This window comes from Cajanus cajan, chromosome 2 (genome assembly GCF_000230855.2).
Source record: "Cajanus cajan strain Asha chromosome 2, NIPB_CcT2T_4, whole genome shotgun sequence".
Taxonomy (NCBI): domain Eukaryota; kingdom Viridiplantae; phylum Streptophyta; class Magnoliopsida; order Fabales; family Fabaceae; genus Cajanus; species Cajanus cajan.
Genome location: NC_138518.1, coordinates 71434478 through 71460695, shown reverse-complemented (window position 1 = coordinate 71460695; position 26218 = coordinate 71434478). Strand labels below are relative to the sequence as shown.

At 31.8% G+C, this 26218-nt stretch overlaps 4 protein-coding genes and 1 non-coding gene across 5 annotated transcripts; 3 read left to right on the top strand and 2 right to left on the bottom strand.

Annotated features, from left to right (window-relative positions):
* The first annotated feature begins 7425 nt into the window (after window positions 1–7425).
* On the top strand, window positions 7426–8391 carry LOC109813213 (chlorophyll a-b binding protein 3, chloroplastic). Its single transcript, XM_020377362.3, has one exon. The coding sequence runs from the start codon at window positions 7487–7489 to the stop codon at window positions 8273–8275; it is 789 nt and encodes a 262-aa protein (XP_020232951.1). The 5' UTR covers window positions 7426–7486; the 3' UTR covers window positions 8276–8391.
* On the bottom strand, window positions 8107–15186 carry FLS2 (Leucine-rich receptor-like protein kinase family protein). Its single transcript, XM_020377349.3, has 2 exons — window positions 11239–15186; window positions 8107–10395 (listed from the first exon to the last, which is right to left on the bottom strand). Exons 1-2 carry the CDS (start codon window positions 14390–14392, stop codon window positions 10049–10051), a joined length of 3501 nt encoding a protein of 1166 aa, XP_020232938.1. The 5' UTR covers window positions 14393–15186; the 3' UTR covers window positions 8107–10048.
* On the top strand, window positions 8484–9419 carry LOC109813214 (uncharacterized). Its single transcript, XM_020377363.3, has 2 exons — window positions 8484–8621; window positions 8702–9419. The coding sequence occupies exons 1-2, from the start codon at window positions 8556–8558 to the stop codon at window positions 9251–9253; spliced, it is 618 nt and encodes a 205-aa protein (XP_020232952.2). The 5' UTR covers window positions 8484–8555; the 3' UTR covers window positions 9254–9419.
* Window positions 15187–21596: 6410 nt separating the features above from the next.
* On the top strand, window positions 21597–23051 carry LOC109813249 (major pollen allergen Ole e 10). Its single transcript, XM_020377414.3, has 4 exons — window positions 21597–21741; window positions 21945–21973; window positions 22061–22310; window positions 22503–23051. The coding sequence occupies exons 1-4, from the start codon at window positions 21684–21686 to the stop codon at window positions 22526–22528; spliced, it is 363 nt and encodes a 120-aa protein (XP_020233003.1). The 5' UTR covers window positions 21597–21683; the 3' UTR covers window positions 22529–23051.
* On the bottom strand, window positions 22777–22848 carry TRNAP-AGG (transfer RNA proline (anticodon AGG)). Its single transcript has one exon. It is a non-coding gene; the product is annotated as a tRNA-Pro (tRNA).
* Window positions 23052–26218: the final 3167 nt, after the last annotated feature.

Below are 26218 nucleotides of genomic sequence, written 5' to 3'. Positions count from 1 at the left end.
AGTGGATATACATAAGATGATCATTTAATTAAACTTATGTTAATTATAATTATGTTGATAACTTTGATCCTTGGATCGATGACTTATTCAGTTGAATTTTTTTAATTGATTGTTGTTTCACTATTTCAGTTGTTACTTTTGTGCATTTTGAATCTAATCACTTTCTAATTATATGATAATTTTGGATTCAATGAATTTGTGTTAAAATTTACTCTACAAAATTTAGGGAAATCTAGTTATTTTCAATAGTAACTTGACATTGTTATCATACAATCGATATAAAAACTAGAAAGTGAGGCAATGATAATTTTGAAATTATGAACAACTTTTCTACATCGGTTGAAACACAACTAATGTAGAATACAACCTTTTACATCAATTATAACTTAATAAATGTAAAAAAAATGATATTTTTCATTAACTAAACAATTAATGTATAATCCACATTTAATTCATCTCCATATCTCATTTTCATCTTCGTAGTCTCATTTCTTCTTCCTTTTACCATTGTCATAACCTTTCCTCTGCACCTATGACCACCATTTATGGCATTTGTCTCTCATTTCTAGCTCTAAAATGAGCTCTTATATGTTCGTGTTTGGACTAATATTTATATGAGCATTTGCAAGAATCATGTGTTTAAGGATAAAATGCACGCATCCAAAAAATCATATATGAATTTAAAGTTGTAAATTATGTTAAACAAAATCTTCCTCTAAAATCGCCTATAATGGCTAGATAAAAATTGGGCAATACATGTTTTAAGTAAAACAAACTTATGCTAGAGACTTAATTGTCAAATGTCAAACATGCTAAGTCTTTATACGTGTATCCAAAGAAAAGCAAATCCAATACTTGCATGTTTTATGAAAGTTATGCTTCGCGCCTTTTACTCTTCTTATATATATATATTTGAACCTTAAATTGTAAATGATCATAGGTAATAACTTGCTCTCAATATATTACATTTATTGTATAATTATCTTTATTGTATATAAGTACAATTCCTTATCAAAATTAACACAATCACTCAGACAGTGTAAAGAGAGAAAGAATGAAAGAGGATTATTCAAACATGACAAGGTGCATAGTCAAAAATGTCAACCTTTTTGGACAAAGCTTTGACTCACTTAACTTACCAACAACTCTTACAAATGAGTTATAACAATTATGCTTACTTTACATGAAAAACTACATATGGCGTTCAAAATCAAGTAGAAGAGGAAGAACATTAAAGTCCTCTCTCACAACATGTATCTTTCGAAAATACTATAAATTCAATTCAATACGATGAGAAGAAGAAAAATGTGTACATAACTATACAAAAACTCTACTACTTTGCCTCTCAAGGTCTTACATTCATTTTAAGTCCATCGTGGATGGATGAAGTTGGTATAAGTTCAAATAGTTCATCTTTATTTAGCAAATTATTATACATTGTGTTTACGCTTATCTTCTTTGTAAAAGTAATCTTGTAAACCTCAAACTTTTACTTAGTTAAGCCAAAAAAATCTTGTAGTTAAAGAATACTTTTATAAACTAAGTTTACATGTTTTAGTCACAAGGGATATATAGAATAATTTGTAGCCATAAGTAGTTATTAGGAATATTTGTTGTAACCTTTTTATTAAGTGAACCTTTTCCGTTGGAAAATAATTGGTCATAGCACAGTTAAAAGAACCGGTATGAAAACAAGGTGTTTTTAAATCTCCTTTTCCTTCATATTTTCCTACAAGAACTCTCTTTTAAGTTTATAACTGTTTATTCATCCATTACAAAAATGTTGCAAAAATATTCTCACACAACTCCCTTTCTATATGTTTATTTTACCATCAAAACTCAGTTAAGAAAAAAAATATCAATTAAAGACGGTCAGTCAATTTTTTTCAATAAAAATTAATTACTAATGAGATAAGATTGATCAATTTTCACACTTATAATACGAAAATTTTAATAAATAAATAAAGAAAGAAATAAAAACTTACTTTTTACTTATACAGTAGTTAAGTGCGAAAATACAAAAAGTACTGAAGTTTTTTTTTTTTTTTTCTCATTTTTATTTTCTATCAAGTAAAATAAAAGGAATTTTGTTTACTTCTCTACAATTTTATTTTAATATTTTAAATAAATAAAATAGTTTAAAAATTTCCATATTTTTTTTACTTTTTTCATCGATCGACTTAAAAAGTATAGTAAATTATAAAGGAGACTAAAGTTTCTACTGATGTATAACTGGACTATGCTTAAATTATACCATTTTTATACATTTTAAACGATAAAAATTTAGGAGTTTTTTTTAATCATTAATTTATTTTTTCTTTTTTGAATGAACCAAAATAAAATATTTTATTTTTAACCAAACAGATTAAAAAAGATGAATTAATTTTCTTCAGTTTTTTATTTTTATTTTTATTTTGTTTTTTGACAAAGCAAATTAGAAAATAATCTTTTTGTTTTACTTTTTATTATTTGTTTTCAACACAATAAATTACAATAAGAATAAAGTAATAAAATTTCTATTTTTTATTATTGTGTTTTCCTTTATATGTTTTTTTATAATAATCTCTACCTTTATTTTTGTTGCGACGGGCCTAAGCCCAACTCATATTTCTTGGTCCAAGACTCCAAACACCTGTTTAGCCCAAATAATGTGTTATCAAATGACAACACTAGGTAAAAGCTTTCCAACATATATCTTTATGTAAAAAAAAAAAAAATCATTAAAATAAAGAACAAAAATCATAGGTAAGTTACTCAAATTACCAAAAAATAAAATAGGCAAGTTACTCATTATATTAGAATCAATTATATATGTAATTAAAATTAAATAATATAACAATGATAATAATGTATTGTCTATTATAATCATTTTGCTTTTCAGTCTGATTAGATATAACATGTACTGCTATATTTATACTTAGATTATGTATAAAATAAGATCTAACATAATGCAATTAAATTTTTAAAATTTATTTTTTTAACATGATATCAATAATATATATAAATAGTCACTATAAAAATAAAAATAAAAATTAATAGTAATGTAACGAGTAAAGATGAAATAATTTTTGCAAGTGTCTAATTTTCAATTTTTAAAAAGATCAATTTCTTGAACTAATTTTATAAACATGTTAAATCATTTAGTTAACTATTATTACAGTAAAATAATTTTAATATTACTAATTTTCTTTTTTACACAAAACTAACTCATTGATAAAAAAAATAATGATTTGCTTGTAGTAAAATATATTTTACAAATTTTAATTAATTGATTATTTAATTGTATTTGATTAATTACCATTTTGAGCATAATGCAACTAATTTTATGTGAAAGAGTAAAACAATTGCAAAACTATATAACCAAACCAACGTATTAATAAATTGCAACCTTAATAGACTAGATCAGATGGTGCGAAATCTTTTGCTGGAAAAGAGATGACAATTTACACAAGTGACTTACTCCCACCAGAATCAAAACCGAGTTACATTATAAAGAATGGAGTGAGACCAGATTTTATTTTACTAAAGAAAAATTTATTAGTCTAGAAGTTGTTATTTGGTTAAAAAAAGCAAGATTAACAAAATTATTATGTAAGTACCATCTTATCCTTTTTTTTAAGTTTTCTATATGAGAGTGTTTAGAACACGAAATGATTTTATTTTATTTTAAAATTGCAGTTGAAAATATTAGTTTTTTTTACGTTTAATTTATCATTTAAAAATATTATTTTTATAGAAAATATGGTTTCTATAGAATGCTTTTAATATAAGTTTTCCATCAAATTATTCTTATGGGGATACATGAAAATTTAACGTTTTTTAAGTTAAAAAAAATAAATTAAAAATATTACATTGTTTGATGCACTTAGTTAAGTTTTAAAAATCTTTGATTCACATAAATATTTATAAATAAAAAAAACATTTATGACCAACCAACTGAATTGAATTTATCCTTGCCAAAATCTGACATGAATAATTTGGTTTGAGTCAATTTTTAAAGTTTAAACTTCACCCGATCAAAACTTGAAAATATATGAACAAGAATTGATTTGACTTTGTAACACTATATTAATTTTAACATTATGTATAATTAAATTATAAAATAAAACAAACATAAAACTTAAATTAAGGTATAATTTTATATTATAAAATAATAATTGCATTATAAATTAATATTATATTATTAAAAGTTTAGTAAATTTTTAATATTAATGTACAATAATTCAAAAAAAATTATAAAAGAATATTATATGTCAAATCAGATTGAACATCTGAAATATAACTCAAACGTGTTATAAAAATGCACACGATCCAATTTCAAAATCCAAGTCTGTCCAAGTCAATATCGGGTGGGCTCGAGTTACATGTGTGAGTTGGAGCATGTTCACTCCTAATTCAAATACTCATATATAAATATACTTCATTTTCTTTCATCTATGATAAACAATTTTTTATAAATAAAACTAATTATTATGTAATGTAATTTAAAATATTTTTATTAACATTATATTTGATTAAAATAATGTATATATTTGTTGATAACTATGACATAAATAGGAAGTATGTACCACCGTAAATAGTGATTAATCTTTATCGAAAAATGTAAACACAAATTAGGTGCATATTCTCCTCCTAACATAATCTATTTTATACCCAAAAGTCGGGACTTTAACTTTGGACAACTTGATTAATGATGTTGGGTCCAAAAAATGATCTTAAACCTTCTAGGATTTCAGGTTCTAATATCAACAAACATTGAAATTTTTCTAGAGAAAAGTTTTGCGAATAAAGTACTACAAAGAATGAGACACTAAGCTGATTGAGCTATCTAGCTAGATGAAGTACTTAGTCTGAAATACACACTTTTTAATTTCATATCCCTTATGATGTCTATTAACAAAATTGCTTGTGCTTGTATGATTTCTTAATAGATCGAATGAAAAAACTTCCTTGATACTTAGATTCTACTAAAAGAAACAAAAAAACATGTTTTACATCAACAAAAAGACAAAAAAATCCCCTAAATCATGGAAAACGCTAGATAAAGTTGTTCATAACTGTTCTAACCTGACACATATTTAATATAAAGTTATTGATCGATGTAATACTTAATAAAAATTACACTAGTATTATTATAACTCTCATATATATATATATATATATATATATATACACGTTAAAATATAGATATTTATGAATGTATTTGCCAACAATCTTTTTTTGTAAATAAAAAATAAATCAAATCATATTTATATAAAAATTATAAAATATAAACTAATTAATCACACACTATGCCAAGTGGTAGGGGGAATTTATAGTTATTATTATATAAAGTTAGGATCTCCTCGATTGTTATTCTAAACACTTGGACTATGTATGTTTTTAATCTTGGGAAAAATGTTTGATTAGATTTTAATTTTAGTTTTGAATAGATTTTTAGGCCGTAAAAATATAAAAAAAATATTTTAATCACTGAAAAATGTGTTGGTTCTAATTCTCCTAAATTTATTTGAAATGATTCTTCTTATTATTACTATTTAATAATGATATATCATACATTTAAATATTTCACATCACTAACTATTCAAGATAATATATTTCATAACATATCTATGTTATGTTCTAAAAGAAACCATATCTATGTTATCTTATTAATAAATAGTCATATGAAGATATCATTTTATTAAACTTTAAAAATTCATAAGAATCAAAATTAACCAACACTTTTTTTTTTCTTTTCTGGAAGGATAGTAATAAAATCATCATATTTGAGATAATAATCAAACATGTTAAACCTTAGTTTCATCTGGTCTGTAAATTAATTGATGAGATTAATATTTCACAAGAAAGTTATTCTGTTGATGTACGTAATCATTTTTTAGATTGTTAAAAGTGTGCAATTGTTATTAATGCCATTTGTTTTGTTAGATTACTTATTTTGACAACCAATGTTTATTGGTTACATATATGTCTTTGACAGTGATAATTACGATAAATAATTATCTTGTTATTAATTAATGCTATTTTCTAATAATGGAGGTATGCTAACTCATTAACATATTTTCTTAATTATTCATTTGAGCCTTGTTAGTGTATGTCTTTTGATGCGATTGATTAACAAGAGTTGACAACAAGAGCTACTAAAAGTGATTTAAGAACAATATTTGGTTCAAATATGTAACAATGGAGATGCTCTTATATCTCTATATGTATGCGAGTACGCAAAATTCAAAGTACTTTCTTCAATCTTCATCCATTTGGTAGAAATTCACGTCATAACACACGAATCCATTTCTATAGCCAATAAAAAACCATCCCATTTTTCTATAAGTGGCTCTTGGAGATTCCTATATGAATTTCTATTGGTTTGAAATATTTGATCTCATATATATCATTTATGACTTGCCTGTTTTGGATTCTTTACACGCTAAGAGATTATAATATCGTCAAATACCTCGTCCATCCAATAAGGATTCGCCATTTTAGATTTTGGATAAGCTATGTCACCTAAATGAACTGTAAAAATATCAAGTACTGCAAGGTAGGGACCAAAGTGTAATTACAACATTGCTAACATGCACAGTTACGTAATATGTGGTTGAGAATGCTTGTGCATGTTGTACCAAAGTGACGTGGCCCAAGTACAAAGCTTTTCGAGAAACGCTATAGTATTAGCTCCCTTAATATTATTACACGAGCATTTAATATATATAAGCTAAGTAAAAACTACGTATTTCATTCATCATGTTATTTTAACACACGAAAATCTTCTGCAGTTTTCCTTTTCCCAACCAATAACCCAGACTCCTTAACCTCCCCATTTATTACATAATAAATCGTGTGTGTCACTGTGAGTACTTTTATTTTTTGAAAATACTGGACCAAGTGCAAATTAAATAACACAAAGGTTTCTAGCCATGTGGGTCTCCAACCTTCAGAATTGATGTATATTTTGTTCATCACAACTACCTATAAGGCTATAATTCAGTTCCATTCGATTCATGTAATGTAATGTAATTGCTCCCTCATGAAAATGGACCCGTGTAACCATCAACCCCACTTCGCTCCTTTCATAATTTCCCTGTCTGTCTTCATCTGTGGATAGAACATGTGTCCGTTACAGTCACTCATTTCAAATTTGTGGCTCTCATGCGGCGTGGACCCAAAAATATCAAACACACTACTGAAACCATAGCCTGGTATAGTTCCACGTCAATTGTTAATTTGTCAGCATATCTAGTGGAATCCATAATGATACGTGGAAGTCCCAGATTGGTGAGAAACCAGACATAGAATCTAACCCACTCGTGGATTGCAAGGGTGCCAAGTGTAGCACAAAATCTAAAACCCCCAATGAGATTGTAGCTTTAGATAGCACAAGATAAGACCTGAACCACTTCACCCCATATAAATAAACCCAACCACTACACAAAGCAATTCACAACACCCAAAGAGTCCTCAACAAAGCTCACTCTTGAAATAAACAATGGCTGCTTCCTCAATGGCCCTCTCCTCCCCATCGCTGGCCGGAAAGGCGGTCAAGCTCTCCCCATCGACCCAAGAAGTCGGGAGAGTCTCCATGAGGAAGACCGTCACCAAGCAGGCCTCCTCCGGAAGCCCATGGTACGGCCCAGACCGCGTCAAGTACTTGGGCCCATTCTCCGGCGAGCCCCCGTCCTACCTGACCGGCGAGTTCCCCGGTGACTACGGCTGGGACACCGCCGGGCTTTCCGCTGACCCCGAGACCTTCGCCAGGAACCGTGAGCTTGAGGTCATCCACTCCAGGTGGGCCATGCTGGGAGCTTTGGGCTGCGTCTTCCCCGAGCTCTTGGCCCGCAACGGCGTGAAATTCGGCGAGGCCGTGTGGTTCAAGGCCGGCTCCCAGATCTTCAGCGAGGGTGGGCTCGACTACTTGGGCAACCCAAGCCTCATCCACGCCCAGAGCATCCTCGCCATCTGGGCCACCCAGGTTATCTTGATGGGCGCTGTTGAGGGTTACCGTATTGCTGGTGGGCCTCTTGGGGAGGTCACCGACCCAATCTACCCTGGTGGGAGCTTTGACCCATTGGGCCTCGCTGATGACCCAGAGGCTTTTGCTGAGCTTAAGGTGAAGGAGTTGAAGAACGGTAGGTTGGCCATGTTTTCCATGTTTGGGTTCTTCGTTCAGGCCATTGTGACCGGAAAGGGCCCACTTGAGAACCTCGCTGACCACCTCTCTGACCCAGTCAACAACAACGCCTGGGCCTACGCCACCAACTTCGTCCCCGGAAAGTGAAATGTTTGAGTTTTAGATTTGTGTTTCGTGAAGTATATGTTATTGCAATGTACTTCAGATAATGTGAATTATCTTGTGTATCCAATCCAACTCAATGTTACTTGCTTTTTACAAAATTCAACTCTCCACTTTTTCTCCCTATCTCGCACTTCGTTACACAATTCTTCACCACCCAATTCTATTTTTAACTATGTTATGGTTATGGTAAAAAATTAAAATAAATAACCAAATATACTAATGTTATATATGTGGATGTGATAACAAATATCGCAATACGAAAATGGACAAGAAAATTCAACCATTATCAGTGTCATCGCATTCCAATTTCTTTTCCTCGCTAAAACAGGTATGTTTATGTAATTGTAATTCCAACAGCGTTACATATTCTTAATGGAGTCTGAAATCTGAAGTTTGATGTTTGCTTAGGTTGAAAAGAGGTTAAAATTAGAACAAACTTCACTGCCAATAGAATCTCAGATACAAGAAAGCACTTTGGGTTCTCCTATGTTCCTCCAACCCAGTGGTAGCCAGAATTCTGCATCCCAAGATAGCAGTGAACCTCCTCAAGCGTTTCTCTCGGTTTCCCAGGAATTTCCAGAACCCAATCAGGGTCCTTCTCAAACGGATCCTGAAAATGAAGCTGAAGATGATGACATTAGAGTGTTAATGCAGCTATTGGGGTTAACGGAAGAACAAGAAGAAAGAGGTGGTTTTGATGATGGTGGTTCTTGTCACTGTGAAGGTGGGTTTTATGAAAAAATTGTTGGTGTGGAAGGGCCCAAGTGTGGGAAGGAGGTGCAGAGGTTAGATGGGTGGATCAAGCACTTTCTGAGTGGTGGTAGGGAGAAGCAGGAACCCTTGAGATTGGCACACCTGCTTTTAGGGAAAGCTGCTTTTATTTCTGATGGTGCTTTTGGAGGATTGGACTTCCCTTCAACCATTCAAGAATTTCTTCACACTGATCCACCCAGTAATTGAGGCCATCCCCCATTTTCTTATTACTCTTAAGCTTTCTTCTTTCTATTTGTTACATGCAAATGCAATCAGTTTGTTGAAATTGGATCATGTAGTCTACACGCAGACGCTCTATCAAAATTTCTTTTAGTAAATCTTCAATCTGAATTCTATTTGTTACTTTGAATCAGTTTAAATTTTACAATCTTATGACATTGATGGTTGTATGAACACGATAGAAACTATAGAGTCTGTATAACATAAAACTTGGAAGGTTCTTTCATGCTCTTGTGAATATATTGGGCAATTAACTTGAAAGTAATCTGTTACAATTCATTTCACATTATCATTCTCCAACTATATAAGGGAGCAAATTCCATTGTACAGAAAATAAGTAAAGAAGGGTTAGATGAGTAAAACGATTAAATGCATACTTTAGGCTGAGGGGGCTGACTTCAGAGGTAGTGTAACCTTTTGCTTATAGTTTTGTTAATTTGCCTTATTTCTTATAAGATTATGATTACATGCCGTACTTTGTAACTTCCCTGGTTTCCACCGTGCAATTTTATTAATGAATATGCAAAAGTATATTTGCATTTAACCCAGGAGTGGGTAGGGGGATGAAAAAGTAAAGACATGCAACAATGGACAATCAATGTTATTCTACATGATTGTGAAGGAAGGCTGACAATTTCCATAGGTTTAATTGGAAAAATGTCATGGATACAATAAGGCAATAGGAATGAGGTAATTGGGAAGCATAATAATATTTCTTCTTTTGAAAAGCAGCTCCAAGGATTGATGGGTGGTGTTTATAATTTAACAAGATAGTGTTGTTTGAAGCTTCACAAGGGCAGATAACACCTCGTTCATATTGGGTCGATGTTCAGGATCAGGGAGGGTGCAGCACAAGGATAGTTTGAAGAGATCTACCAATACTATATCATGGTCTTTTGTAACATTCCAAGCCAATAGAGGGTCCACAATATCGGCAAGTGGTTCTATTCCATTTGCAAGGGCTTTTGTAACTACTTCACGCAAAGTGATGGGCAAACCATCCTCTTCCGAGAGTCCTGTAGGCCTTCTTTTTGTTAGAAACTCCATTACTATGATACCAAAGCTGAACACGTCCGCCTTAGTCGTGACCTTCCTCATGTAGGCAAATTCTGAGAATTACACAGCAGAAATATCTTGTTTAGAGAGTGAAATTTAAAAAATACTTTGGGTATACAATGTCAATAAGCTAAGAGGATTGGAAACAAAGAAAGTTGTATTTGATATTTTAAAAAAACTTGGATATGTATGATAGGCAAAAAATTAGCTATCAGTATGGGCACAAACTATAGAGAAGGGAAAATTTATTATTATCTTTACTATCTAAAGAGGTAATGTTCTGCATGCTTCTGTGAATCTAGTGACAAATGTTTATGCCGATTCCTTACATGTGAATTAGTTAATGTCACTTGTAGCAAAACCTGATGGAAGCTCTGCACAGTAAACTTACGTTGGTACAATCAATTAATAGGATCCAGTGTGAATTGTAACCAATGCCTCTTTTCTGTAAATACTTTGAAAAGGTAATATGTCTCTTTAACAGAATGAAGGGGGTGATAGAAACTAATATAGCATCTGAGAGGGGAGGGGGGAGATGATAGCTGTGGCGTGGACTATTTATAAATTACTCGATGTATTCAAGAAACAAAATAATAAGTTATGTAATCATGCAAGTCTCGGTGATGCTACCTACTTTGAATAGAACAATCAAATATTGGCTTATATGCAATGAATAAAAACAGCAAATAGACACTAACACACGTTCAAGTCTTGAACTCTTCTTCTTAATGCTAGTTTCACTGATTAGAACAATTTAAGGTGCAGGATTACTCACTAATCAAATCCAACTAGAACTAAATATTCATTTGGATTGCAAGTCTGCCATGACCATGATTGTGATGAAAATATATTATACATTGAACATAAGAGATTAGCAAAATAGAAAAGGCTTATACCTGGTGCCATGTAGCCAACTGTGCCTTGCAAAGCTGCTGATGAGGAAAGGGTACTGCCATCCTGCAGATGAAGACCAAGTATTCTAGCTGTCCCGAAGTCACTGACATGAGCTTCCCATTCTCTATCTAAAAGGATGTTAGAAGGCTTTAAATCACAGTGTACAATGGGAAAATCAATACCAGAATGCAAATAATCCAATGCACTAGCTATAGAAATGAAAACTCGGACTCTTTCAGTTAAGGTCCACCTAGAGATCACAGATTGATCTACTCCCTTGCTGTGTATGATGCTATCTAAGTTCCCATTCTCCATGTACTCTAGAACCAAAGCCTTCATTTTCCCACTCTCCCAGACATATCCAAGTACCTTGACCAAATTCCTATGTCTCATATGGCTCAAGGTATTGGCTTCTCTCTTGAAGATCTTGTCAGTATTTGCTGAGAAATGTTGCAAATTCAATCTTTTTATAGCTACAACCTGGCCATCTTTCATTTGACCCTTGTAAACTGTGCTTAAACTGCTAGCACCAATGATGCTATCTGTGCTGAAAAAACCAGTGGCATTTTCCAAGTCCTCTGGTTCGAACCTTTTAAGTGCCAATGCTGAACAATAGTCTGGTCCATGATTGGCGCTAATATCTCTTTCTCTAGAATTGCAGAGTTTGATGCCTCGATTGTGAATTAGAATCACTAGCACCAGAAATAGAAGTATAGCAAGAGATCCAAGTGCAGCAATAATAGATATGCCCTTCTTGGATAGTGAATGCTTTGTCTCTCTGCATGGTGATAGGAACTTTGCTCCACAAAGATCCTGGTTTCCTATCATATTAGATGCATTGATGTCTGCAAATATTCCGGTCTTAGGTACAGGACCCTCAAGTTGATTGAAGGAAAGATTGAGGTGCACCAAGTTGGAAAGGTTGGCAAAGCCCTTAGGAATAGTTCCCTTCAAGTTATTCTGAGAAAGATCTAAGGAACTAAGATGATCAAGTTCTGCCAATATTTCTGGGATTTCTCCTTCTAAATGATTTCTTGAGAGGTTTAAGCTTTCAAGCAAGTCCATGCGACTAAAAGCTTCTGCAGGAATAGGACCTGAAATATTGTTTCCTGAAAAATCAAGATTGAACAGATTTCTGCACCCAGCAAGTGTTTTGGGAATGAAACCTGAAAGATTGTTGTTTGAAATATCAATAGCTTGTATCATTTCCAACATGCCCAACTCAGTTGGAACATTTCCAACCAAGTGGTTGTAAGAAAGGTTAAGATACATCTGCATGTCTTTGAAATGTGCAGTGACATCCCCGGGAATTGGTCCTGTTAGGAGGTTGTGAGAAAGATCCAAAACTAAAAGCTGATTAAGCTGCCCCATGCTTCTTGGAATGGACCCATTAAGTCTGTTGCCATGAAGGTCTAAGTATGAAAGCATCTTAAGCTTTGAGATAGAATCAGGTATTTGACCAACCAACTTGTTTTGATGCAGCAAAAGTTTGGTTAGTTCTTCCAATTCAAAGAGTTCATCAGGTATTGTACCTTCTAATGCATTGTCATATAGACTGAGCCCCTGAAGGTTAGAAAGTTTGAATAGTTCTGGAGGAATTTGACCTGAAAACTTATTTTCAGAAAGGGATAAAGTGATGAGTTGATTCAAGTTTCCAATCTCTGGTGGAATTGGTCCTATGAAAGAATTTGCATTCAGCTGCAGGCGTAGGAGTTTAGACAGGTTCTGGATACCTGATTTTATTAATCCACTGAAGTTGTTCTCTGCCAAACTTAGACTGCTGAGATTTGTGCAGTTATAAAGGTCATCTGGGATTTCCCCAGTCATTTTGTTGGATGCAAGAGACAGGAAAGTAAGATTAGGCGACCTTGAAAAACCCACAGGAATTTTCCCAGTTAAAGCATTAAAAGACAAACTTACATTTACTAGACTTGTACAATTGGTAATGCTAGGGGGAATGGATCCATGAAAGTAGTTGGAGTTCAAAACAAGAAACTTCAAACTATGAAGCACACCCAGGTTTGAAGGAAGTTCACCTGAAAGGAGGTTCTGGCTCATTGACAGATATGTCAAGTTTGTCAGGTTTGTTATTGATGAAGGGATCTTCCCAGTAAACTTATTTAAATGCAAGGTCAGAACTTGCAAGGAATTTAAAGATCCAATCTCAGAAGATATTATTCCCTCTAAGTTATTCTGTGAGAGTCCTAAATGTGTCAATGATTTCAACCGGAAAATGGAAGATGGGATGGTGGAATTCAAGTTATTGCGATGTAACTTCAAGTTTTCCAGCTGAACTAAATTTCCAAGCTCAGGAGGAATACTCCCAGTTAACTGATTTTCAGATAACTCGAGGTTTAAAAGTTTGCCACACTTAGCAAGCTCGGAAGTGATTTTCCCACTCAAGGAATTTTGGAACAATTCAAGGTACTCTAAATTTGTCAGATTTCCAATCTCTCGAGGTATTACACCTGATAACTTGTTTTGACTAAAATCAAGAGATCTCAAAGCTTCCAAGTGACCTATGGAAAGAGGTATAGACCCTACCAAGTTATTTCCAAAACCTGCAATCTGTATAAGGTTAACTAGATTCCCAATGTTTGATGGGATTCTACCAGTAAGATTGTTGAAATTAAAAGCAATACCCAACAAAGAAGTGCAGTTGAATATGCTGTCAGGGAGGCTTCCATTCAAAAAGTTGCTACCTAAATCCAAATACTGCAGGCTTTTAAGGTTACCTAATTCAGGAGGGATAGGACCTGAGAGAGAATTTTCAAAAAGAATCAGCTGAGTAAGTTGAGTGCAAAGACTGAGCTGAGCAGGAATATGCCCAGTGAATGAGTTTGAAGTTAAATCAAGAACCCGAAGGCCTGAAAGGTTTCCTAGGAATGGTGAAATCTGCCCTTGGAGCTGAACACTAACCAAGGAAATTGAAATGACATGATTTGATGATGTATCACATGCAATGCCAGACCAGTTGCAGTGGTGGTGACTGTCAACCCAATCTGCAAGAGCCCCATCTGGGTCACCAGTGATGGAGTTCTTAAAAGCTTTCAAAGCTTCAATTTCAACATCCAAGCTTGTTTCAGCATGGGAAACTATGTATACAATGGAAAGGACTGTGACTATAGTCAAACTAATCTTTAGGGACAACAACATTGTGGAATATGGTAGAATATTCAATTGCAGTTTGCTGATACAAAAACTGAAGTGCGTGAAGCCTTTATTTATATATAACAACTATTAGTTGTTCATTCATCCACCAATAATTTTAAAAGGCATGCCCCCCCTCCCCCCCCATTCGTGACAGAGAGTATTCAGAGACATGCAGTCAAGTCAAATCATTAGCAGGGATTAATGTAACTTGGGACAAAAACCGTGATTGTTTGGTCAAGGATTGAATATCTTAACTTTGACTTGTTAGATCATCCCGGTATAACGAAACAGGTTGCTTCTTCTACTGATTGAGCCACTACATAGAACACGCCACGTCAAGTTAATATGAACATGTATCCGCAAAGGCAAAAGATATAAAATGACAGACATATATAATATGGCTATCCATAGAGCTCAAAAGCTAGGAATAAATAGATAACAAGTTGTTTCTCAATACCTACCATTAGGAAGAAACCAGTTTTGTAAACTATAAGAATAAAATAAAATAAATTAAAATTAATCATAGATTTTCGCACATGATAATTTCTAATGGATAGATAGTGTAACATTTTGCATATATATCAAAATTAAACTTGAAATAAAATGTAATAATGTAGAAATTTTCATTATTGCAGCTTGCATATGAATGGATTCGTTAATTTTACTAGACTTTGGTTGAATTCAACTGTTACAGCTAGTCGAGTTGAGTCGTGGGGGTTTGTCTTTTTATAGTTCTTAGCAGAAACCATTTTAACAACGGGAATCAAGAATCTAAAACTCATTATTTGAGGAGTTGAGCATGACTAAACATACATATCGGCAAACGCGGTTTGCAGCAAGCTGTGTGATGAAGACAAAATAAATAATGCCAAAATGCCATGCAAGTTGCGCAAAATAACGGCCAAAAAAACACTAAATGATTTCAACTTAAAAGTTGGGATATGGGGTTGAGACTCGAGACGTGTGGATTTTGCTTACTATGATTCAGAGGGCATACGTGAATCGTTAAAATATACTCTTGCATTGCATGCAATATGTATTAAATAGTATTAAAATAATATTTGATCAGAAAAAAAATTATACTCGTAAATATAAATTAATTTTTAGTTGTTAATTTTAAGATATTTCGTATATTGTATCCAAAATAAATAAATAAATACCTTTAGCAAGAAGCTGAACATATTGGCCACGCGGAGTCCAAATTTGACTATTTATACCTAGTGGCGTATATTAATTCTGATAGAAAATAATTCGTTGTATGAGGGAACGATAATGTCGATGATTAGTTGGATCGAACCTATCACACCCAGCAGTTAATTCGTGAAGTGACATGTTTTAATATCGATAATGTAATACATTTTTCTTTTTGAGATAATGCTTGTAGACTGGATGAAGATCCTCTAGTGTTGGTAGTATTGCTTGGATTCATGTTAATTATTTGAAATTTGAAATTATGGTCAACGTCGTTTTATGTAAATATTTAAGTATTATTCCAAGTTGAAGAAATGATTTTAGGTTGACATACAAATTTATTGTTTGATTCTGAATTCACGGTTGACTTTAATTTAATGTTATTAGAAATATGAGATGTAGAAGATTCACGAAAATAAGAAACACTAACATATTGTGAACATACATCCTAAAGATCAAAATAGAGTAAAGGAGTGTCATAGAAAATCAATTTGTAGTTTATTGATAAAAGACACAATAGAAAGGTATAAGTGTTCTATATATAGAACGTCCGTAACAATCTTCTAACAAACTAAAATATATTTCTAACAAACTAATTATTCTTAACAAACCTAACTGTCGGTAACTTTTATATTAGACAAAAAAAATAGGCCAAAATAAATTTTTGGTTATTACAAAGTAAGAGTGTCTTTCTTCTTAACTTTTTTTTTTCTCTTTCCAATTTTTTTCTGTCAAATTTAATGGAGAAAATTATGGGAATTAAAGTAAAATCAAAAAATTCTAGAGACCAAAAAATTAAGAGGACCAAAATGAAAATAACTAAACTTAAGATGATTAAAACAAAAATAACCTTAAATTATAGGAACTAAGTAGCCATTTATGCAAAAATTGTCAAAATTAAATCTTTAAACATGGAAAATACACCAACGAATCTACCAACAATGGTGATCACCCCATGTAGCTGAGAACTCGGATGATCCTTTTGTTGATGAGCCTGCTTGGGACTTGTCTGGGTTCTATTAGTTCTTTCACGCCACCTCTCCTAATATTCATACCTTTGATCTCATTCTCGAGATTAGGAATCAACTTTTTGCACAAACTTTCTTAAGTGTCTAGGTTGAATCAACTACTCAATCTTGTCCTTCAAAGTTGCATACTCCTTAATTGTATGACCAAAATTACAATGATACTGACAATGTTTGCTAGGGTCAACTTTCTAAGGAGTAGGGACCAACTCGACGAGTGGTCTCAAATCACCACTCAAGACTTCGTCTAAAATTCTAGAATGACTATTATTCAAAGGGGCGTATTGAGAGTACTGAGGTTGTTTATGTTTTTGTCCATGTTTGAATTGATCTCTCTCTCTTTTGTCCCCCGAGTTTCTACCTTTTCCTTACTTTGTTTATTCTCATAATGTTCTCGAAACTCAATCGATTCCTCCATTTGCATGTACTTTGTTGTGCTCCTACGAAGTTCCTCCATAAACAATGCCAACCCCTTATATACACTATTGAGGAAGGGACCTGACCTCAAAGCTGTTAAGATCTAATGTAGGACAACCTCCTCGGTCAAATTGGGAAATTTCAAAAGCAACATTGCCAAACCTATCAATGAAACCCCTAAGTGATTCATGATCCTTACCTTGCTTGATGTTCGTAAAGGTAGCCAAGGCCATAGTATAAGGTCGAATAGTGTCAAACTGTATGGTAAGCTGAGAAATAATTAAGCACTCGAAAGGAATTAACTGAACAAGGTGGTAGACGAGTGAACCACCTTAAAGTTGCTCCTTTTAGAGAGGTAGAGAATAGTTGCCACATGACAACATCTGTATTGCTGAGCATGTTAATTTGAGAAACATGCAAATTAACATGATCATCAAGATCAAAGGTCCTGTCATATTTATCAAGTCCCAAATTCTTTCATCCCCTTGGAAGTGGTAGGTCCATGATGTCACCCGTGAATAAGTGCTTCCTAAACTCACCTAGCATTACAGCAAAATGAGGTACCAATTTCCCAGCCTACCGATGTCATCAGTGACGGATCCAGAAAATTTATTAAGTGGAGGCAATAAAACATTTTGTATCATTTTTATTAAAAAAGTTTAATAATTTTTTGAAAAATATATTTTTATGGTAAAAAATTTAAAATACCTTATTTTAATAAATTAAATTATCTTATAAATAGAGTGATAATTTTTGTTTTTTTATCTGAGATTATATTTAAGTATCACTTTATAATTTTTTGTGACTTATTTAATATTAGAGGAATAAAATGGTAAAAATTAATAGGATAAAAATAATAAAATTATTGATGAGTCATTATTTTCCCCTATTTTCTTACCTTTCTGTACTTATTTTAATCTCTGATTTGCGCTTAATTGTTGATTATCTGCACTATTTTCTATTTGGGCTTTAATTGGACCAGTAATTCATATTTTAACTAATTTGAATTTTCTGAATCTAATTATTCCAAATTTTTATTTTCAGGGCAGTTTAATAATTATCTGGGCTTGGAATTAATTTATGGACTTCAAGTGGAGCTGCCACGTCATCTGCCACATCATCTGCCATGTCACCACTGCACCATTTTTCCACCTCAGCATTTAATTTCAATCTGTATTTTATTTTATTGTATTATTGGGTCAGACTTGTATGATGGGGGCCCAATTTCGTTTTAGGTCAACTGCACCTAGGGTAGGGCTGACTGGGCAGCACTAACATGAGAGGCTGATGTGACTACGTGAACAGTAGCCTCCCTTGGATTTTAGGTTTTTACGTTTTCTCTCTTTGAGCTTTTCCTTTACGTTTTGGCTTCCTTGCTGGTTCTTTCTTCTGGACCATTTTTATTCACGTTTTTCTTGCTCTGAACGTTTTGCTTTTCTTCTTCTCCTCTTATATTCATTTTGTATCTGAACTGAACCATTGCATTGAAGAAATACAGATTGTCCATTTTCGTTTTGTTCTCCTTCCTTGCATTTTCGTTTCCATTTTCGTTTCTGTTTCCATTTTCGTTTCTGTTTGTATTTTTGTTTCTGTTTCCGTTTTAATGGAAGGCTAAAACCCCAGGAGTTGGCTCCTTGAGCAGATTGCAATCTCTGATTGAGGTTTTATTTATATTTGTATCTGTGTTCTGCTTGGTTCTTCTTCATTGAATCTCTGAAACGTTTTTGACACCTGTTCATGCTTAATGAATCAGGTTGCTCACAAGTTGCTTAATCTTGTGGGGAGGTTTAATGTTGTATACGTTTGCTTAATTCGTGTAGGGAAATCTTGAGTTAATCTTCGCTTAGTTGGTTAACTTGGATGAAACAAGGATTAAGTTATGAACAGAGAAATCTTTGAGAACCAGGGATAAAAGAGTTACAATCCGAACAAGGAGCCAATCTAGATTACTTGCTGTGTTATTTCGTATTATTGTGTTACAAACTGAAAATCTGAACCAAACCCCCCCACTTCGTGTGTTTAAGCCTTTAACAGTAAAAGACGGTCCTTGGAAGATGACCCAGGAGTCACTTCCTAATACTACATTTAATTGTATTTATTTGACCGGATACGGCTTCGATCAATTATCAATTTGTTTTCTTTATGTATTTTCTAAATTTCTAAACTCATTTAAAATAGAAATATTTTATGAGTGCAATGTCTACTTTTTTTTATAGGAGTAAATGTCTTTATTTAAATATGTTTAAGTTAAAAAAATTGTGTGACAATTACTTTCATTTCTCTTAATGTAGATCCTCTCCTACAACATAATATACATATACATGACCAAAGGGTTAAAAAATAAAATAAAAATTGAAAAATAACCAACGTTAGTAAACTAAATTATGACACATTTAATGAGTAAAGGAATAGTAAATCTTTTAGTCAAAAAAATATAATATATTATAATAATAAAAAATAAGAAGGGATTGATAAACTTACTTTACTAAATAATTCATGTTCTACGTCAAGTATTCATCTAATTAATTAAAAGTCTTTAATGTATATATCAAATTTATAAAAAATTTTAAAAAAATTAAAAATTATTTGATAGTCCGTTTCATTAATTTAAATTGATGGATAATTATAAAAAAAACATTTTATATGTTTTGTTAAATCTATCTAATGAAGTATCATATAATTTTTATTTTTTTTTAAATTTGTGAACTTAATATATACATTAAATTTTTTTAATTTAACAGTTTAATTTTTAAAAATTTTATATAAAATATTAGTTATTGAATAAAGTAGATCTATCAAGACTTACTTTTAGAGTAAGTAAATTTTTTCCTCATAAAAAATTAAGATAATTTTATCATAAAATGAAAGTAATTAAACAATAAAATAAAATATTAATATATTTTATTATATTAGATATAATAGGATAATTAAAATATATTTAATAATATATATTTATAAAAATAATTAATATTTTATATAAAAAAGAAAATGAACAAAATTTTAGTGGGGGCTACTGCCCCCCACTACGGTGAACGTGGATCCGTTGTTGGATGTCATATTAGATAGACGTTACTCTTTGTCATGATTATAACGAGGTGCTTGGCCAAGTCGAATACTTCTTGACCTTATAGATTATTAGCTGAGTATCCTCCTATAGTTGGTAATTGACAACATCTTGACTCATTTAAACACTACTTCTATAAATAGGAGTGATAGCCTCTCGGTCCCGAGACTTCTTCGATATAGCTTGAGTTTCAAATTTTTTATAAATTTTTTTATTTAAACAAAATATTTTACAACAAAATAAAAAAATTAAATTACTTCATTAAAATTTCTCATTGAAATAACTCTTATAATGCTATTTAATTTTGGGAATGTCCCACTTCATATATTTTTGAGCTTTCTTTACTATTAAAACTTTGTATAATTTTGTCATGTCATCATTGACATAAAATATGAACAAAGTAATATTACTTCTATTATTATATTTAATTAGAAAATCACATGTTATTATTTCTCCTCTCGAATATAATTGAAAAATAAATAAGAAAAATAGAAACAAATTAATGTTGAAAAAATCAAAACAATTTTTCTTTATGGTTGAGGACGACGATTTGATAATAGGCGTGATCATAAATAATCTATTATATATATAATAGAAATTGTCTTGAGGTATAAGTTTTTCTTTCTAAGTATATATGCATAAAAAAAATGTAGTCTTCTTGCGCTACCTTGTGAATTCCATATTCGGAAGATGCTACTAAAAATCAAGGTTCAAGATGTTTATTTTTTCTTTATAAAGCATATTCTGTTTTATTTGATGCTATAATTAATAAAGTTTGATGTGAGGAAAATTCCCCTCATTTCAAAATTAGGACTAAAGCTACTAATTTTGACGAAGATTAATAGTGAGATCAAAAGTTATTTAGGGATGAGAGATTCTTGGATTCCAACCCAAATTATCAAATTAATGTTTCTCCAATCAACATGTATATAAACAACTTTTAAAATTGAAAAAAAAATTGCTATAAAAATATCCTTTAAAAACTTGTCAATTAATTAGTTCACATGTTAAAATGTCTTTCTTTTTTCTTGCGTGACATGATGATATTAACAAAATAAGGAAGAAAATATTTGGTTTCTTTTGGCCACTAACAAGATTGGTATTTTATTCTCTCTCTCTGTTTTTTATCTTTCCTTAATAACCCTTTTACTTAAAAAAAAAAAAACAATTACAAATTTTTCACATTTTATGAATAAAAAAAACTTTTTGGAAAGGAATTTTTTTACATCAATGGTAAGGGGAAATGTGATGATTGATGATTTGATCCCGGCCAATTAATCCAACCAAAGAACCTCTTAGCTATCCTTTCATCTTCCAACAGTGTAAATACCATTATCTGATTACATTTCAACCGTTTTAACGTAATTTTTTTTTTTCTAGTTAATTGATAATTAATCAATGAGAGTCAATAGCGAATTAATGAGTTAATAATTGGTTTGAAACTGGTGAGTGACAACCATTCTCTGGTCACACGCATCTACCACGTAAACCTCTATAAATACCCTTCCCTTTCAGTCCACATTGCAGCATAAGCAATATTTTCTCAAAGTGAAAAGTAGCACCATTTAGCTTTTCACAATTTCCAAGCTATCACACCATGGCCAAATCACTTCTCTTTCTCTTTCTTTTTCATCTGCTCCTTTCTTGCAAGTCAGGTATTAATTCCACCACGAAAGTTTCCTTCTATGTGAATTATAGTTTTCATTACAATGTCCATAATTTCCATACAAAGTTTATCTCTATAATATGCTAATGTCACTTTTCTTTTTCGTCTGAACCAAATTCCTCTAGCCACAATGCTTAGCATGCATAAACATTAATATACTTTGACCCTTTCAAATGTGATTGACTTGTGCAGGAGGGCATTTAAAGTTTGCTAAGGGATTGGTAAATTTCAACACCTAATTAAACCAAGTGCCTTCCTTAAAAGTTCATGAAAGATTATATTTGTTTTAATTTGGTAATGAAATGCAGGAAATCGTGAACACTACATGGTGTATCGCAAATCCTTCAGCAAGTGAAGTTGCACTGCGTAATAACATTGATTATGCTTGTAATATGTTGGGTGATTGCAAGATGATCCAACCAGGTGGATCCTGCTACGACCCCAACAATCTCTTCAACCATGCCTCTGCTATCATGAATCAGTACTATGCAATTAATGGCAGAAACAACTGGAATTGTGACTTCACAGGCTCTGGTATCATTGTTACAAGTGAACCAAGTAAGACAATATTTATGTGCCACAATTAAGGCTTTTATTATGTTGTATAATAATATTTGAATAAATGTGTCGTTTAGAAAACTGGAAGAGTATTACATGTGATTTATTTTATAATGATTTAAACATGGATTATTTTGTGTCTTTTGGGATTCTGAAATAGTTCATTTTCTTCTGTTTTTCTTTGATCTACAGGTTACGGTAGCTGCAAGTATGCTTAGTTGGAATAAACCGGATGAAGAGAAATATACCTTATTTAGTCATATATTACTTGCATTATTGCTATGTTTGATTTCCCATGTCTATTATATAGGTGCTTTTAGGACTAGGAAAAAATTTACAAATTGTTATTATTATCTTTCTATTTTCTTAAGTCTAGGTTGTTTATGTATTTCACAATATGATGGAATAAAATATACAAACACAATGTTTTAGTAATTGAAAAGGAAGTCAAAATGTTGATGAAAAAGGGGCATTCCGAGAATTGAACTCGGGACCTCTCGCACCCTAAGCGAGAATCATACCACTAGACCAAATGCCCTCTGTTGCAGGTTTTGCAAAAGACACTTTGTCAATTATAATAATGTTTTTAATTTACTAATTATTTATATGCGAACATTAACATTAAAACGTAATTTGTCAGACCCATCGCTAGGATTTTTGTTTTTAATATGTTTTAAATAATTAAAATATAAATTTATTACTTAATTTTCACATTTGTAGCTCATTATAACAAATTAACATTCACTTAATTAGAAAATTAGTTCTCCTCTGAAGCATCTATCTAAAATTAATAAGGACGAGATAACCATTTGAATAAAATAATTAAATCCCCTAGTTTAATAAATGTATTTTTGGTGTAGAAAAAGTAAATTTATTTTAAATTTGATGAAAATTAAAATGAAATTCATATATTATTGTTGCGCTGATTTGAGAAATAAAAATGACCACTGTGTCTCGATCGATATATATGGCTCTTTACACTCGTCAGGTTTAGCCCCCTTTTTATTTGCATGCATTTAAATTTAATGTATAATACTTTCTTAAAATGGAAAAGGAATCCTCGTAAGAAAAGGGGGAAAAAAAAAGGGAATAAGAAAACCGGGCGAACCAGGAATCTCAAATAGTCGGACTCGTTATGTTCGTTATATTTTTTCATTCCATAAACACCAAAAAAGAAATGCATGATTTTATTTAAATTTAAATTTATTTTTAATCTATAAAATGAACGATTTTTTTCTATTTTGATCTTGTGTAGAAAAAAATCTTTATTTTTATAAAATTTGTAAACATTATTTTTTTTTCTCATAAAATAAACAAATTTTAATTTTTTTAAAATAATTTTCTCTAATTTTCATTCTTTTAAAATTTAAAAATTACTATTTTTGCTTCTCAGTGAACATTTTAAGATATATGTATAACAATTACTTGAAGGATTTATACAAAAATTTAGGACAGTCACATGCAAATAAAATGTCATAAACATTTGTGGATATCACATAAGGTCACATAATAGTAACGATTAAAATAATAATTTTAAATTTTAGAGATATAAAAATATAAAAAAAAATTAAATGGACCAAAATTAAAATATGTTCACATTTTATAAGGATTAAAAATATATTTAAATTATTTATTTATTTATTTTCACTTAAAAAGGAATCCTAAAAAATAACTTTTAGGGGACGTTTGATAGGGAAAAAGTTTTTTCATACATAAGAATCATGATTCCTATGAATAACTAAAATATGTTTAGTTGCTCATTAAAAAAATATTATTTATTAAAATAAACTAATTAGATATATTTATTTACTCAAATTTTATCATAAATATGATGTTAAATTATTTTTTAAATTTGAAAACTTATTAAAATTATTTAAATGCAAAATTCAACAAAAAAACAAAAAGAAGAAAAATGCTACATTATAATTAAGAAAAATAAAAATATATTATTTCATTTCATTCAAGTAAAAAAATTAAAATAAAAAAATGTTAACAAATACATTAAATATAGAAGCAAAACAAATTTTAATAATATTATTAAAATTGAAAAAATAAGAAATAATGAGCAACAAAGAGATAAATTAAGATATGAGAGGGGGAGAATAAGGGGGAGAAGTGTAACGACCCGCCGTGACCGTCACACTACGAAAAAACACATATATTATACATTTTAACATCATTTCAACTTGATTCCACATATCAACGTTGTATCAACACCTCAACGCAACTACTGTATAATCATTTGAATAGTTATCATATTCATCATAACAACAACCAACATATGTGTTACACACCTCTCAACAACACATGTTTAAAACAACTTACAACACAAGTAATCTAGCGACTTACAATTAAGCAACTTACAACATAACAGCACTATCATCATCCTCAACAGGATCAACATACAATACAATCACAACTTAACAACATAACAACATAGATACAACTTTTATCAACAACAAATCAACTCATCAACAACTTAGGTGTCGTCACGCATTTCAACTTGGAAATCTCCAACTGAGGTTGAGTAGTTTAGGTGGCATAAACCTATTGAATCCAGCGTTTGACCTATCTCAACCAGGTCAAGTATAGAACATCTTTAGGAACTCTGAAGAGAACCAGGTATAGACAACAATAAGCGATTGCTCAACTGTGCCACTTAGACTCGGAGGTCCAGTACTACTGTCAGGACAAAATGGTTGGGTATGAGCCTACCACAGCCTTGGCTAGCATCACCAATCCACATATGGAGTTAGCCCACCTACTGTTCTCCAAGTACCACGCACCCTCCAGTACCTAGTCAAAGACTACATCTCTAACTAGATACCTTACTCAAATTGGTCATTCAACCATAACATGGATCGACTACTTCCATGCCGCCCACACAGTACTAAGGGATCTAACTTTAAAACAACTTTCAACTTATCACCTTAGTACTATGTATCTCAACATAGGACATATATTTTCACCATATGTCTCCAACTTTTCAACTTTACATCTTTATAACTATAGGCATCATAACAACTTTACAACAATAAACATCTGCCCGCTTGTAATCGGTATAGCTCGGCCTGACCCCTATACTGTGATCGCTTTATACACGTGTGCCTCGACCTTGCCCACACACGGGATCAACTAAGTCCTAGAGGAGAACAACACAACGTCCACTCCAAGGGACAACGTCCCAAGGAGGGTTTTTCAACAAATTGGGCTCTCAAAGCACCACAACTATCTCAATCCGCACAATGGGATAAGCAACTTCGAAAACATCTCCTCTAGTCCTAGTGATCAAAAACTTATCATCATAGCTTAATCAACTTACAACTTAAACAACATGGTATATCAGCACAACAACTCATCAACGTTGTTTAACAACACATTTTAACAACACAACATCTCATTTCAACTTTAAACAGCCCAATCAACTCAATCATCATAAAATAATATCTTTTCAACACATGGCACAACATACAACTTTATACCAATATACAACTCTTCTTTAACAATTTAACAACATAGTCTACTAATAACATCTATATAAATCACACATATCTACATACTTCACATCATGCTTCTCACAACTCACAATATTATCATCATGTACTTCACAACATATACATGTCCACACATAACATATAGCAACTTTATCAACTTAATTTCAACATGCTTCAATAATATCATAGATCAACACACAACTCGTAAACAACTTCACTATACTCAACAAGCATCTCTTCATTTCACTTTATACTCATCATACATCCAAACAACATACAATTTAGCTTCCCTTACCTGAAGATTGGCTCAGAATAGCCAAGAACTGAGGAGAAGTGGAACTTTCTTTCCGAAGCTCAACCCGGGACTTCAATTCACCCAAAGCAAGCTTCCTAGTCCAGAGTCCTTCTCTCTAA

Coding starts and splice junctions, on each gene's coding strand:
- LOC109813249 (XM_020377414.3), top strand. CDS start 21,684: ATGGCCAAATCACTTCTCTTTCTCTTTCTTTTTCATCTGCTCCTTTCT. Junction 21,742..21,944: donor GCTCCTTTCTTGCAAGTCAG/GTATTAATTCCA, acceptor TGACTTGTGCAG/GAGGGCATTTAAAGTTTGCT. Junction 22,311..22,502: donor CATTGTTACAAGTGAACCAA/GTAAGACAATAT, acceptor TTTGATCTACAG/GTTACGGTAGCTGCAAGTAT.
- FLS2 (XM_020377349.3), bottom strand. CDS start 14,392: ATGTTGTTGTCCCTAAAGATTAGTTTGACTATAGTCACAGTCCTTTCC. Junction 10,396..11,238: donor AGTTGGCTACATGGCACCAG/GTATAAGCCTTT, acceptor TGTAATTCTCAG/AATTTGCCTACATGAGGAAG.
- LOC109813213 (XM_020377362.3), top strand. CDS start 7,487: ATGGCTGCTTCCTCAATGGCCCTCTCCTCCCCATCGCTGGCCGGAAAG.
- LOC109813214 (XM_020377363.3), top strand. CDS start 8,556: ATGGACAAGAAAATTCAACCATTATCAGTGTCATCGCATTCCAATTTC. Junction 8,622..8,701: donor TCTTTTCCTCGCTAAAACAG/GTATGTTTATGT, acceptor ATGTTTGCTTAG/GTTGAAAAGAGGTTAAAATT.